The sequence below is a fragment of the Lampris incognitus genome, chromosome 1, assembly GCF_029633865.1.
Source record: "Lampris incognitus isolate fLamInc1 chromosome 1, fLamInc1.hap2, whole genome shotgun sequence".
Lineage (NCBI taxonomy): Eukaryota > Metazoa > Chordata > Actinopteri > Lampriformes > Lampridae > Lampris > Lampris incognitus.
This window is the reverse complement of record NC_079211.1, coordinates 128,139,400-128,153,002: the sequence shown is the minus strand read 5'-3', so window position 1 is coordinate 128,153,002 and position 13,603 is coordinate 128,139,400. Positions and strand designations below refer to the sequence as shown.

Here is a 13,603-nt window from a genome sequence, read left to right as displayed (position 1 = left end):
GAAGAGATGGCACCAGGATGCACTATGGGAAGAAGGCAAGTTGATGGAGGCAGTGTGATGATCTGGGCAATGTTCTGCAGGGAAACCTTGGGTCCTGGCATTCGTGTGGATGTTACTTTGACACGTGCCACCAACCTAAACATGGGTGTACCTGGTCTCTGTTGCAGACCAGGTACACCCCTTCATGGCAGTGGTATTCCCTGATGGCAGTGGCTTCAGGTGGTTTTAATGTGCTGGCTGATCGGTGTATAAGTTCATCCACTGAGTTAAACTAGACATGCAGAGAAAAATCTGCTTCACTGAGGTTCCTCTTAATCGTCTGAGGATGGCGCTGTTTAGCATCATAAATCATCAGGCATCCTCCCTAATAGCCTAAATGGGACAATTTTTGGCTTCACAGAGCAAATAATGCTTGTAGCGACATTAAAAATACATGTTATATGACATCAGGTGTAATCTTAATTCAAAAGCCAAGAAAAGGATCACCCAGCTTCCAAGATACCAAAACACAGGACTGGGCCCTGCTATCACTTCCAAATTGATTGACAGGTCTCTCTATACAAGGACCAATGGTGAACAACAACTAAATCTGAGTCTCTTATGTCTTCTGATTCTGTAAAAGGTTTGTGTGCATTGGTAATATTTGTAACCACTGGAATAAAACTGGCCCATATTTCCAATTACGATTGGTTGAGAAATCCATAAAATGCTCATTTTCAATCTACAACGCAGACTCCTCAATTATGTATGTGAATATACCTCAGTTTTATATGGTCAAATAAATCATGGATTGGGCCTTTGCATTTTTTTTTCGGTGGGAGGTAAGGCTCTGGTTCATTATTCTCTAGCTATGTGTCAGTACAAGCTTTCTTTGAGAGTGAGCAGCCACATGGCCTGCAGGGGGTTGCTGGTGGGTCTGGTGTCGGTGTAAAACCTGATGCCACTGCATTCCACAGGGCTTACCTGCAGACCTCTTTCAGCATACACAGGGACAAGCATGCTCCTACTGGAAGATCAAGGCTAATTAAAAATGACATTTAGAAAATCCAGTAGTTATAAGAGGGATATTAAATTCTGAGTCTCTTGGTGTGTAGGCCCGAAGTACCTTACAGATTTCCACAGGAGGACATCAGAGATGAAAAACGCGTAAAACCAAAAATCGCGTGGACTAACAGGCCTATGCTGCCAAAACGCACAGAGCTATTTAACTACAGGTTGTTAATTGCTGGATTGGGGATGAAGTGTATAGTTTGTATTCTTTTGCTGGCCTCAGCGGTGCAGGCGCTCTCTCTCAGGAGAAGGCAAGCTGCGTGTCCGCAGGTTTGCGCCGCGTCCCGCTGTCCCCCTCCTCCGCACTCCTGCTATTACGGCACGGCGCTGGACATCTGTGGCTGTTGCGCAATCTGTGCGGCGGGAGAGGGTGAGCCATGCGGGTCGTCCGGCAGCGCGGCTTGTGGCGACGGGCTCACGTGCGACTCCACGCAGCGGAATAAGCGCGAGCCCGGCGGTCACTGCATCTGCACCGCGACGCACCCGGTGTGCGGGAGCGACGGGCGGACCTACCCCAGTGTCTGTCGCCTGACAGCGGAGAATAAACGCGCCGACCTCAGCGGGACTCTCCCGGTCATTCTGGTCCACAAGGGTCCATGTCGTTCCGGTGAGTTGTGGGGTTTCTATTATTTTGAATTGATGGATGTGCGTCACTTTAAAGCTGCATAGCCTGCGGTGTTTGAAAGACAATAAAACAGGATTGATTCTGTCACTTTGTGTTATTTAGTTATACAGCGTGTCATCTTTTTTTCTTCATGAGTCAAATATGGAGCAGACATTCATATTAAGGGCACATAGAACAGAATCTGCTGCCCTGGTGCAAGAGTACCAATTTTGTCAAAGTTTGTCCCATCCGAAATACTTTTTGACTTTTATGCATGTTTAAGTAGAGGTCAGCGGGTTGGTGGCTGGGCAATAATCCAAAAGGCATGTTATCGTTTATCGTCCTTAGGACGATAAACGATAACAGGCCCGGCTCCAGGGGGCGCTGTAGTGAGGCTTACCCCCCCCCCCAGCGACATTCAATGCCCCCCCTTACCCACCCAAATTATTTCCATCCATTGTCTTCACCGCTTATCCTGCTGTCAGGGTCGTGGGAATGCTGGAGCCTATTCCAGCAGTCATTGGGCGGCAGGTGGGAGACACCCTGGACAGGCCGCCAGGCCATCATAGGGCCGACACACACACACACACATTTTATACTTTTCCCCCTTGTTCTCCCCAATTATAACTGGCCGATTGCCCCACTCTTTTTGAGCCGTCCTGGTCGCTGCTCCACCCCCTCTCTGCAGATCCGGGTTGCGCCCCGACCGACCTGCTATCTGCTACCTGCTATCATTGATATGATATTATTTCTAGCGTCAAACCAGATAGTTTTTCAGAGGAGCAAAGATGTGTTTCAGTCATGTGGGGAGGACAGTTGTGGCCTGTTTCTCTATTCATTTGAATACACCCTAAGGAAAGATCCAGAAATACAGAAAATATTGATGATGATACCTGAAAATGCACAATATACTTCACACAACATACAAAATGAGCTGATTCGACTAATGAGTGACATACTGGCGGGAAAAATTGTTGATGAAAGTGGTGAGTCCTGGTACACTATTAAAGCGGATGGCATACGGGACCCAACTGGGGTTGAGAATATTTCCATTGTTCTGCGATTTGTAGCAGGTAATTATGAGGTGAGGGAACGGCTGTTGACCATAGCCAGTTCACAGACTGATGATGCACAGACGCTAGCAAACACAATCCTGTCTGAGTTAGGGAGAGTTGGACTCAATCCATCTAAGATACTTAGCCAAGTCTATGACGGTGCGTCGGTGATGTCAGGAAAGCATGGTGGTGTGTAGAAGGTTCTACAGGACAAATTGGACAGAGAGATACTATAAGTCCACTGCTACAACCACCAGCTACATTTAGTAGTCACCAACGCTATGTCACATGAAAAAGAAATCGAACATTTTCTGGCAGTGTGTGGCACACTGTACAAGTTTCTTAAGAAACCCACTGTAGCAGTTCACTTCAAAAGGTGAAAAACTAAAACTTCTAGAACAGCGTTAGACAGGACATTTGGCCACAGTAACTGCTCTGCTCCGATCCTATGAGGATATTTGCTCCTTATTGACTGAAACTGACAACAACTACAAATACGGAGCTCATCTGAGCATTGAGGCAATGGATTTAATTAAGGCCATTACTGACCGCAGCTTTGAGTTCATTGCACGAATGCTGCAAAAAATCCTTTTGTTGCTTGATCCTCCCAACAAACTTACAAGCAGAGAACACCGACCTTGTCTCTGGTCTTGGACTCATTCGAAGTGCGGCAGAATGTGTGGCAAAACTTCGCTGTGAGAGTGAGTTCCCCACCATTCTGGAACAGTGCCACACGCCCGATGCTGAAAGGCCACAAAAACAGAAGGATGCAGAACAAAAATCTACAGGGCTTCGTGGTTGAGGCAGGAAATGGACAGAGAGAAAGTGATGATGAAGAGGGTCAAGATAATTAACTGTGGTTGTTTTTGGCACTTGATATTATAATAAACGAAATAGACAGAAGGTTCAGTGCAAGGAACGGTGAACTGATCAAAGCCATATCAGTACTTGACCCATGTAGTGAACATTTTCTGGATGCAACGCAGGTACAGCCAATCTTGGCTTTATCTGGAACTGATGCTCTAGAATCCGAGTTTGAGGTTGCTCGCCAGTTTCTAAGAGGAAACATCAGCAGTGATAATTGGACCATCTCCCGGATTCTCCGCAACTACCACACTGCTTTGGAGGCAATGCTAAGTGTTATTATGGTATTCAAACATGCACTCACTTCTGGCGCATCAACCACCATGTGTGAAAACTCGTTCTCATCATTGAAAAACGTCTTTACAGACAAAAAGCTAACCATGTTGCGTGAACGGAAGGCGCACTTCGAACAGTTGTCTTTTGAAACGGACTTGACAGCAAGATTTTGCAATGAGTGGAAAAATGTCATGCAAAGACATGATGGTGAGACCGTGAGGCCATCGGAAGTGCCTGCTTCCGATGGCCTCACGGTCTCACCATCCCACTTCTGACACCAATGCAGCGAATTAGGGGGGCAGCCCGGGAACCGTCGCCACAGCTAAAACGCGAACCCGTATCTCCCGCACCGCGAGCGACAACGTTAACCAGTCGACTAAAGGGTACGATGCCTTAACCAAGGGCTAGTGAGTCTATTTATCTGTGCACATTACACTTGGAACGAGTTGCGATGTTTTGTGCCAATTAGATTGCAAGCCTTTGTCTATATGTGTGTGTGTGTATATATATATATATATATATATATATATATCAATTTTTTTTTTAAATTTTGGGTGCATTTGACGGTGGTCAGATTGGTAATTTTAAAATTGTTAATATCCCCCCCATTATTCACAATGCCCCTCTAACAATTTTGCCCTGGAGCCGGGGCTGGTCCTACATTGGGATGAAGTTCAGTTATTGCCATATTGTGAAACACGACTTTGTTGTCCACATCAACAATAACGAGGTTTTTGACCTAAACTTTCTCACAAAATTACGGTCTGAAATATTTGGAGCATTTTGATATTATACTTTAAATGACCAAAACAATTCAATGTGATAAACTGTCATGGGTGTGTGATCTGGGTCATCGGGGCTCGCCCATCCCCTGATTGGTGTTTCAGTTCACCTGTACCCATGTGCCTGAGTGACCCTGATTGCCCGGCTTCACTCGCCTGTTCCCTCGTCCGATTGGCTGTGCGGTACCTTCGCCCAGTCTCCCTGATTGGCCCCCCTAGGTATACTATATGGCCCATGGTTTCTCGGGCCCCTTGTCGGATCGTCTCACACACTCAGAGAGACACACACAGACTCTTGGTCGCCGGATGCGCCATGTCCTGTTGTGAGCTTTCCCTGCTGTCTGTACCTACTATTTGTAAGTCTTTGTGTAATTAAAGAGTTGTTTTGACCCAGTTTGTCTCCGCTGTCTGCACTTGGGTCCTCTCCCTGCTCTCGCCGTGTCATGAACCTCAGCTGGATTCTTAAATATTGTATTTTTGTGTATGTAGTCAAGTCAATTTTAATTGTATAGCCCAATATCACAAATTAGAAATTTGTCTCGGTGGGCTTTACAGCAATACAACATGTAACCAGATATTGTGATATATTGTTTTTGTGTTGCTTTGATATTGTGATCACATTTTCCATATTGTTGAGCAATAGGTAGGTAGATAGGAATTGTCTGAAATTCCAGACAGTGGCCTGCAGGGAGACACCTTGGCCAGGCTGCCAGGCCATCACACACAAACATACATTCACACCTAGGAACAATTTTATGTTAGCTAAGGATAGGTAAAAATCAAATAAAATTTAAAAAGTGATCAAAATATAAAACAAATATATAAAATATTAGTGAAACTATGAAAAAAATAAACTATAATAACTATAGGGCATACACTAAATGCAAATACAACAAAATACATAGATGTGAAAATAGATATTCAGTAAATCGAGTATTAACATAGTTGATATAGAGGGTCGTATTTAATTGCACATAATCCCAAAAGCATTGCTAATTAGGTGATATGGCCCAGTGATAATGAGAATAATAGTTTAGATTTGAACTAGCGCAAGATTGCAAAACTGTCTATAGAGATAATGCCTGAACAAAAGAAATGTTATCAGAATAACCACCCGTGCACCTTTCCTCACCATTTTCTTTCTTATGAATGAAATACAAAGCCTTTTTTGTCATTTGGTGGGAAGCAGACAGTATTCCCTATAATGAGATGAGGGATGAATCCCTCCCAGACTGTAATTGGCCCATATCAAAGTGCAGTAGAGTCACTGTATTCCTGCTTTCTCTGGGCTCTTATGGGTCTTTGTTTCAGATAACTATGACTTGTTCCACCACAGTACAATCTGACTATCACTGTATGTGACTGAATAGGGGCATAACGCAAGCTTTACCACATACATGCACCACAAATTAGACAACACAATATGACAGGCTGGTGGTAGCACACAAGTCAGAGAAGCTGTCTTGTGACTTGAGTCGCTTCAGATCCTGGTTCAAGTAAGTATTCCTCCACTCAGTTCATGCAAAGGTTATTGCCTAAGTGCCCATGTGCAAAGTATTTAACACTCAAATACTTTGGTGGAGCTGCAGTGACTAAACACCAATGTCTGAGCCTGTGCAAAGGCTTTAGTGCAGACACAGCATGCTCCATTAACCGTCCCTGGATGAATAAAAGGTTCGAAAAGATCATACTCTTCATACTTCACGAATTAACCCTAATGAAGTTAATAATGGGTTTTGTTGTTTAATTTGATAAGTTTCCAAAGATTGTATATCACCGCTGTTGAATATGTATCTTTACTTCTGGTTTGGCATAGTGGTCATATAATTCTCTGCATATTCATGTTCTGAAGAATAGCAAGGCAAAAATGGTACAAATTCTCTATTGATGATGTTTAATCTACTGACAGAAGTCTGGCCAAACTGCAGTACAAAACCTTAATCATGTTTCACTCCTGTCCTTTGCATAATGGAGTTCCCTTATCATAGACATTCACTCATTTATTCTCCGTACGGACTAAATCCAATTCATAGTGGTACGGCATTGGAGTCTATCCTAATTGATGCCAGTGCCTGCAGGGAGACATCCTGCATGGGTCACTCACACCGATGGGCAATACAGACTCTGCAATACCCCTAATGTACATGTCGTTAAGAGGAAACCCAACACATATGTGGAGAACATGTAAACGCCACACGGAAAGGCCTGGGTTGAAACCAGAACTCCCTGAAAACAACGGCGCTAAACACTAAGCAACTGCATCACCTTAGACAGATAGAAGACAGAGAATTCATCATGTGTTAGCCATCATATCAATGAAAAGTAGTCATGTAAAAATTAAGTTACTAAATAATTACAATTACTATGGGATGAAAGGCGATGTTTTGGGCAGCTGTAATATGCATCTGTGCCCACTGGGCTGTTGCTCTTTTCCTCAGTATTGTCTTCGTGCATGCTCAATAATCCAGTTAAGAAAATCCTGGAAAGTTTAATCAGTTCATCTGGGCACAACTTTTATTGAGAGAGAAATGTTTCATCACTCATGTATGTGGCTTCTTCAGTGTCAACTGACTGCTTAGATGAGTGATGAAACATTTCTCTCAATAAAAGTTGTGCCCAGATGAACTGACTCAACTTTGCGGGATTTTGTCAGTATTGTTATTTTAGTCACAAAGGAACATTGTGCCATTTTACATTAGAAGGTTAATTGTGTTTCACTTTGTCACTTGCATGACCTATGACATCCAGCCCTCACATTGTTGTGCCACCCTAACAGACTGGTTAGCAAGTGGCAGACTATGTAAAGTGCTTTTCATATACTTCAAATACATTTCAGATAATTAATACACCACACGTTCATTACATTCAGCAGGCCGACTATAATGTTAAAGAAGACCTGTGATGAGTGAACAGGAGGAGTTTGCTGTCAAGACAAAGTGCCATAGATTAATATGTTTGCCGGTCTATCTAAACACACGACTGCTGCATAATTTTGGTTAAACTAGTGTTTCTAACCATTGGGCGTATGCTGCCACTCTTTTAGAAAAAACCCTTTAACTGCAATGACATTAAGACTAGTTTCCACATGCTGACATTTGCTAAGTTTTCACTATTATGACTATATTGGATTCTCCAAGCCCCCCCCCCTTTTCTCCCCAATTGTACTTGGCCAATTACCCTATTTTCTGAGCTGTCCCGGTCACTGCCCCACCCCCCTCTGCTGAGCCAGGGAGGACTGCAGACTACCACATGCCTCCTCCGATACATGTGGAGTAACCAGCCGCTTCTTTTCACCTGGCAGTGAGGAGTTTCGCCAGGGGGACCTAGCGTGAGGGAGGATCACGCTATCCCCCCCGTTCCCCCTCCACCCTGATCAGGTGCCCCGACCGACCAGAGGAGGCACTAGTGCAACGACCAGGACACGTACCCACATCCAACTTGCCACCCACAGACACGACCAGTTGTGTCTGTAGGGACGCCCGGCCAAGCCTTAGGTAACACGGGGATTCAAACCGGAGAGCCCCGTTTTGGTAAGCAATGGAATAGACCGCTACGCTACCCAGATGCCCCCCAAGCCCTTTTTTTTTTTAACTGAAACCGATTATACCCTTCCTCATACAAATTCACCACATTGCTATAGCCATTTACTTTAATGATAGATCAGTAGATTGATAAATGATAGTTGTCTAAATCGAAGTACTGACAAGCTTTCCAAACCTGTGAAGCCGGTCATGACAGGAGTGGCTATCAGTGGTTCTCAACCTTTGCGTCACGGCCCCAGAATAAATCATGTTGGTGTTTGCGATCCCCATCCCCAAAATAGAGCTGGGACATTTAACTCACATCACCCCGATGCAAACCCATTGATCACTCAAACAGTCTGCCTGAGACTGTTCAGGGGTTACTGTAATGCAACACACGAAAGCCACCACGCTCACACGGGAAGACCGTTGCTTTGCCCACAGACAGAACTGATTTGATTTTGACGTTAGTGTTTATAGATTTCTTGAAATAACGGCATGTGCGCACGCGCGCACACACACACAAAAATCACACGCAGTGAAATCTATTACATCATTGGTACAGGCGATTGTAACGCTGGGTATTTGGACCCAATTGCAGAGACGGGGCAAAGGCAGTTAAGTACAAAATTGCTTTACTGGACTTCAGCAAAACACACAACAAAAAGCTACTGCCAAACAGGGCAGGCAAAAATGCAAACTTGGATAAACATACAATACAATACAGAAACACTCACCCAGAGGAGGCGGATGAGAGTTCGGGGTCCAAGGGCTTTCGCAGACTTACCTGAAACCTCTCCAAGACTCAACCGGGAATGTTTGCAAAGCACCCGGTCAAATAGTCCCCAGGCACCTAATCACAGGCCAACCAGTACGCAGATGCCACTCATACTGGCTGATTACAGGCCAACAGGGAAATGTCACCCGTTGGCTGCTGATCCTCTGGCCAGCGATCGTGTCAGTTACCCCCTCCTAGGGACGGCACCTGACGTACCCATGGCCTGGCCTGGGCCACGGTGTTGGAAATCGCGGATGAGGGTCCGGTCCAAGATGGCCCGCACCGGAACCCAGCACCGTTCCTCCGGCCCATAGCCCTCCCAGTCCAAATACTGGATGCCATGACGCACCCGGCGGGTATCCAGAATCCTCCCAACTGTGTGGGCAGGCAGCCCATCAATCAGGCGAGGAGGAGGAGGGGGTGGGACTGGTGGAGACAGGCTTCAGGAGAAACACATGGAACACCGGATGGACCCGCATGGAAGCAGGGAATTGCAACCGGCAGGAGACTGGACCGATCTGTGCCACCACGGCGAATGGACCCACGAAGCGCGGAGCCAGCTTCCGATTCTCCACCCGCAGTGGGAGGTCCCTGGATGACAACCACACCTTATCCCCCAACTGGAAGGAAATCGCTGGCCGCCGCCGTCGGTTGGCCTGCTGAGTGTACCTGGACCTGGCATGTAACGGCGCAGCCCGGGCCCTCCTCCAGGTTCGTGCACACCGCCTCAAAGTCGGCTGCTGCTGGAACCCCCACTTCAGCCTCCTGGTCTGGGAACAGTGGTGGCTGGTACCCCATCTGGCACTTGAACAGGGACATGCTGGTTGAGGAGGACTGCAAAGTGTTGTGCGCATACTCCACCCACAGCAGTGGCGAGCTCCAGGAGGACGGGTTGGAAGCAGTCAGATAGCGCAGCATGGACTCCAGGTCCTGATTCACCCTCTCCGTCTGCCCATTGGACTGAGGGTGGAAGCCTGAAGAGAGGCTGGCAGTGGCCCCGAGGAGGGAGCAGAAGGCCTTCCAAAAACAGGAGAAGAACTGAGGCCCACAATCCGACACCACATCACGAGGAAGGCCATGCACACGGAACACATGCTCTGTCATCAAGGCTGCGGTCTCCCGAGCAGATGGGAGCTTAGCCAGAGCAATGAACCACGCCGCCTTGGAAAACCGATCCACGATGACTGACTTCCTCTCGGATTGAGGAAGGCCGGTGACGAAGTCCACTGACAGGTGGGACCAAGGCTGACGTGGGATAGGCAATGGGCAGAGCAGGCCGGGCAGACGCTGGCATGGGGATGTCTGCTGGGCACAGGCTGCCACAAAGACTGTAGCTGCTAGAGAGCAGTAGAGAGGCTGGTGATGGCAGCCATCATCTGCTGCTGTTAAGCCTGGACCTGCTGCAGCTGGGAGCGATCTGCTGTCAGCTGCTGAAGCATGGAGCGGATCTCTCCAACAGAACTGGAGATGGAGTGGACACTCGCCTCCAGTGACTGCAGCTTGGCGTGCCGTTCGCCCAGAGCTGCACCTTGGATTTTAATGGCGGTGTGCAACTGCTCTAACTCTGCTGGGTCCATGTCTGGTCGAGTCTTGCTGTAACGCTGAGTATTTGGACCCAATTGCAGAGAAGAGGAAGAGGCAGTTGGTTAAGTACAACATTGCTTTACTGGACTTCAGCAAAACACACAACAAAAGGCTACTGCCAAACAGGGCAGGCAAAAATGCAAACTTGGATAAACATACAATACAAAACGACGCAAAACACTCTCTCACACAGAGGAGGCGGATGAGGGTTCGGGATCCAAGAGCTTTCGCAGACTTACGTGAAACCTCTCCAAGACTCGACCGGGAATGTCTGCAAAGCTCCCAGTCAAATTGTCCCCAGCACAGGTGCACCGGATCACAGGCCAACCAGTATGCAGGTGCCTGTCCTCTGGCCAGTTATCGTGTCAGCGATGTAATGTAGAAACCATTCCCCAGTCTAAAATATATGGGGGGGTTCCCATGATGGCGTGGGCTATGAATCACAAATTGTGGTCACTCACTCATGGATGCAAATTGTGGTCACCTTGTTGTTCTGGACTGCAACTGCTACAAGTATGCTGATGTCCTCGCTGTCCTTCGATTTTCTCAACAACAGTTCCTCTATGCACGGTAGCCACCAAAACCGCTGGATCTCAGGGTCCTCTTAAGGAGCTAATGCTTAATATGTGTATCTATTATGTGCACAGAAGCTGTTATTGCTGATGTATGTATTGAGGTGAATCATCTGACAATGCGGCATAGTGGCACAATGCTCATCACTGTTGCCTCACAGCAAGAAGGTCCTGGGTTCAAACCCCAGGCCATCCCAGCTCCTTTCTGTGTGGAGTTTGCATGTTCTTCCCGTGTCTGCATGGGTTTCCTCCGGGTGCTACAGTTTCCTCCCACCATCAAAAAGACATGCATGTTAGTGTTGATACTTCTGTCTGTGTCCCTGACCAAGGCAATGCAAAGAAGAACTGGAGTTCGTCCCCGGGCGCTGCAGCTGCCCACTGCTCCTATACAATAGGATGGGTTAAATGCAGAGAACACATTCATTGTAAATGAACAACTGTACAATGACAAAAATAAAGTGGCTTTCTTTCTTCTTTTCTTTCTTAAAGGTGACAGATGTGTTTGATTTCTGTAACATTCAATGCCTGCAATGTTTTTTTTCATGCTGATCCTGATATGAAGAATGATTATCTACTAAACGTACAGACGTTTAGTACTGTATTGCTCTCTCAAAGAAGTGTTGAAGGATACTGAGGTCCAGTGCAGAGTTCACCACCTTTCATACCGTGACGGAACAGCAATTAAAGACACGGTACACCTATTTTTCACATGAGGTGCACTGTGGGTCTTGACACTTTTGTGCTCATTTTCTCCACAACCATCTGGTGACCCCCAGAAATTATCTCGTGACCCCCAGGTTGAGAACCAATGGATTATAGGACCAGTCAATGTAGTTCTGTAAGTGATAGTGAGCAGTTGAACAAAAATAGCCACAAAACAATTACAATACATATTAAAGAAACTATAAGACATCGGAAAGTGAACCTTTTTTAATTTTCTCTGGAGGACCTCTTTGAAAGTTAGGTTCCTATATCTTAGCTCTATAAAAGGTTCAAAAATATCAGATTAACGCCGAGTTCTGCCTTCCGATGCATCAGAACGGTATAGTTTATTTATGAGGCAGATGTTGCTGTATTGGTCTTCAGCTGGCCAGGAGGCCCATGAGAGGCTCAGACTGCACTGTGGCTCATGCCGGGTAGAAAGAGATGAGAGACAACTCAGAAACAGACCTTGCCAAGATTTTAAATCGACTGAATATAATCTTGATTATCAGTTTGGAAAAGCAGGAGGCTTGTCAACAGAGTTTCAACTCGTCCTCTCCCCACTGTTATTACAGAGATTAAAAAAAATCAACAACAACAACAAAAAGACAAGTCAAACCAAATGCCATCGCAATGACATGCCGGCATCTCTGATACTTGATGTAAAATGTGTAGACAGCTGTTTTTGTGTGTGTGTGTGTGTGTGTGTGCCTGCATGCATGTATGTGTCATTCTACACGAGTCATTCTCCACAGGTGTGTGTGTGTATTTTTCATCAGAGCGGAGACCCCAGTAAGACGCCTAATGCTAAATCATCTTTGCCCTCAACCTAATTTACTACTTTTATTTTAGTTTTTCATTTGATTTGTTTCACACCGGGTCTAGTTTTCAAAGACTCACCCTCATTTACAACCTGTCATTGATGTGTGCGTCCACTGTCTGAATCATATCAAGGACTTTTCATAGATTTTTCCACCTCTCGCAGTTGGACATTGGCGCCTTTGGGGGACGCAAGTATCATACATGAGCAGAACTGGTGCATTATATTTCAGCCTCATCTGGAGCTATTTTAGTCTCCGAGCCTCTGAGGGGCTCATAAATCTATCATCCAGGGTTGCAGTTAATTCACATTCAATTCGCTCAATTTAGAATGTAAATTAAAACTGCAATTCACATAATATCTAAATAGCTTTTGTTCCCATTACTCTATTGAACGATTGGGTGAAATAGACACTTGACGGCAAAATATTTCTATACCAAGTAAACCTTTGCTGAATTTAATGAATTAGAAATTAGCTCTATCTCTGATGTTACTACAAAGCAGAGCGGAAAAATGTGAAAATGCTGCAAACATCTGTGTTGATAGGAGTTGCATATTTGTCCTGAAACTAGAGTAGGATTTCCACTTAAACCATTGTTTTTTGTTTGGGTCAGAGTAACTGTTGTGAATAACTACTATGAATTATAAATACTGTTAATGTTATTAATACTTGATATGGAGATAAGATATATCAGGTATTCGAAAATAAATTGTACTGGTAGAAAATCCAAAGGTTGCCCGAGTCAGCGTGACCAGCGGACAGTAAATCGAGTGCTAATTACTGAACAGAACATGAGGGAGAGTATATTAAATAAGAGCATTCAATAAGATTATCTTTTCCCAATAATATCACAAATTTTAAGTTTTAGAAATCAGTACTTTGATTACTTCTGAAGTCTATGTGGTGGTGTATAATCAGATGAATCACACATCATATCATTTACATTGGCTGAGCCATACGGTGTAATTGAGGATAATGAAATCTGCCATATTAG

At 45.4% G+C, this 13,603-nt stretch overlaps 1 protein-coding gene across 1 annotated transcript in view; it reads left to right on the top strand.

Moving 5' to 3' along the window:
* Positions 1–1,236: 1,236 nt before the first annotated feature.
* Positions 1,237–13,603, top strand: part of htra4 (HtrA serine peptidase 4) — a 43,383-nt gene continuing 31,016 nt past the window's right edge. The window contains exon 1 of the mRNA XM_056275174.1: positions 1,237–1,657. Coding sequence (XP_056131149.1) covers positions 1,237–1,657 — 421 coding nt within the window. The remainder of the gene's footprint in view (positions 1,658–13,603) is intronic.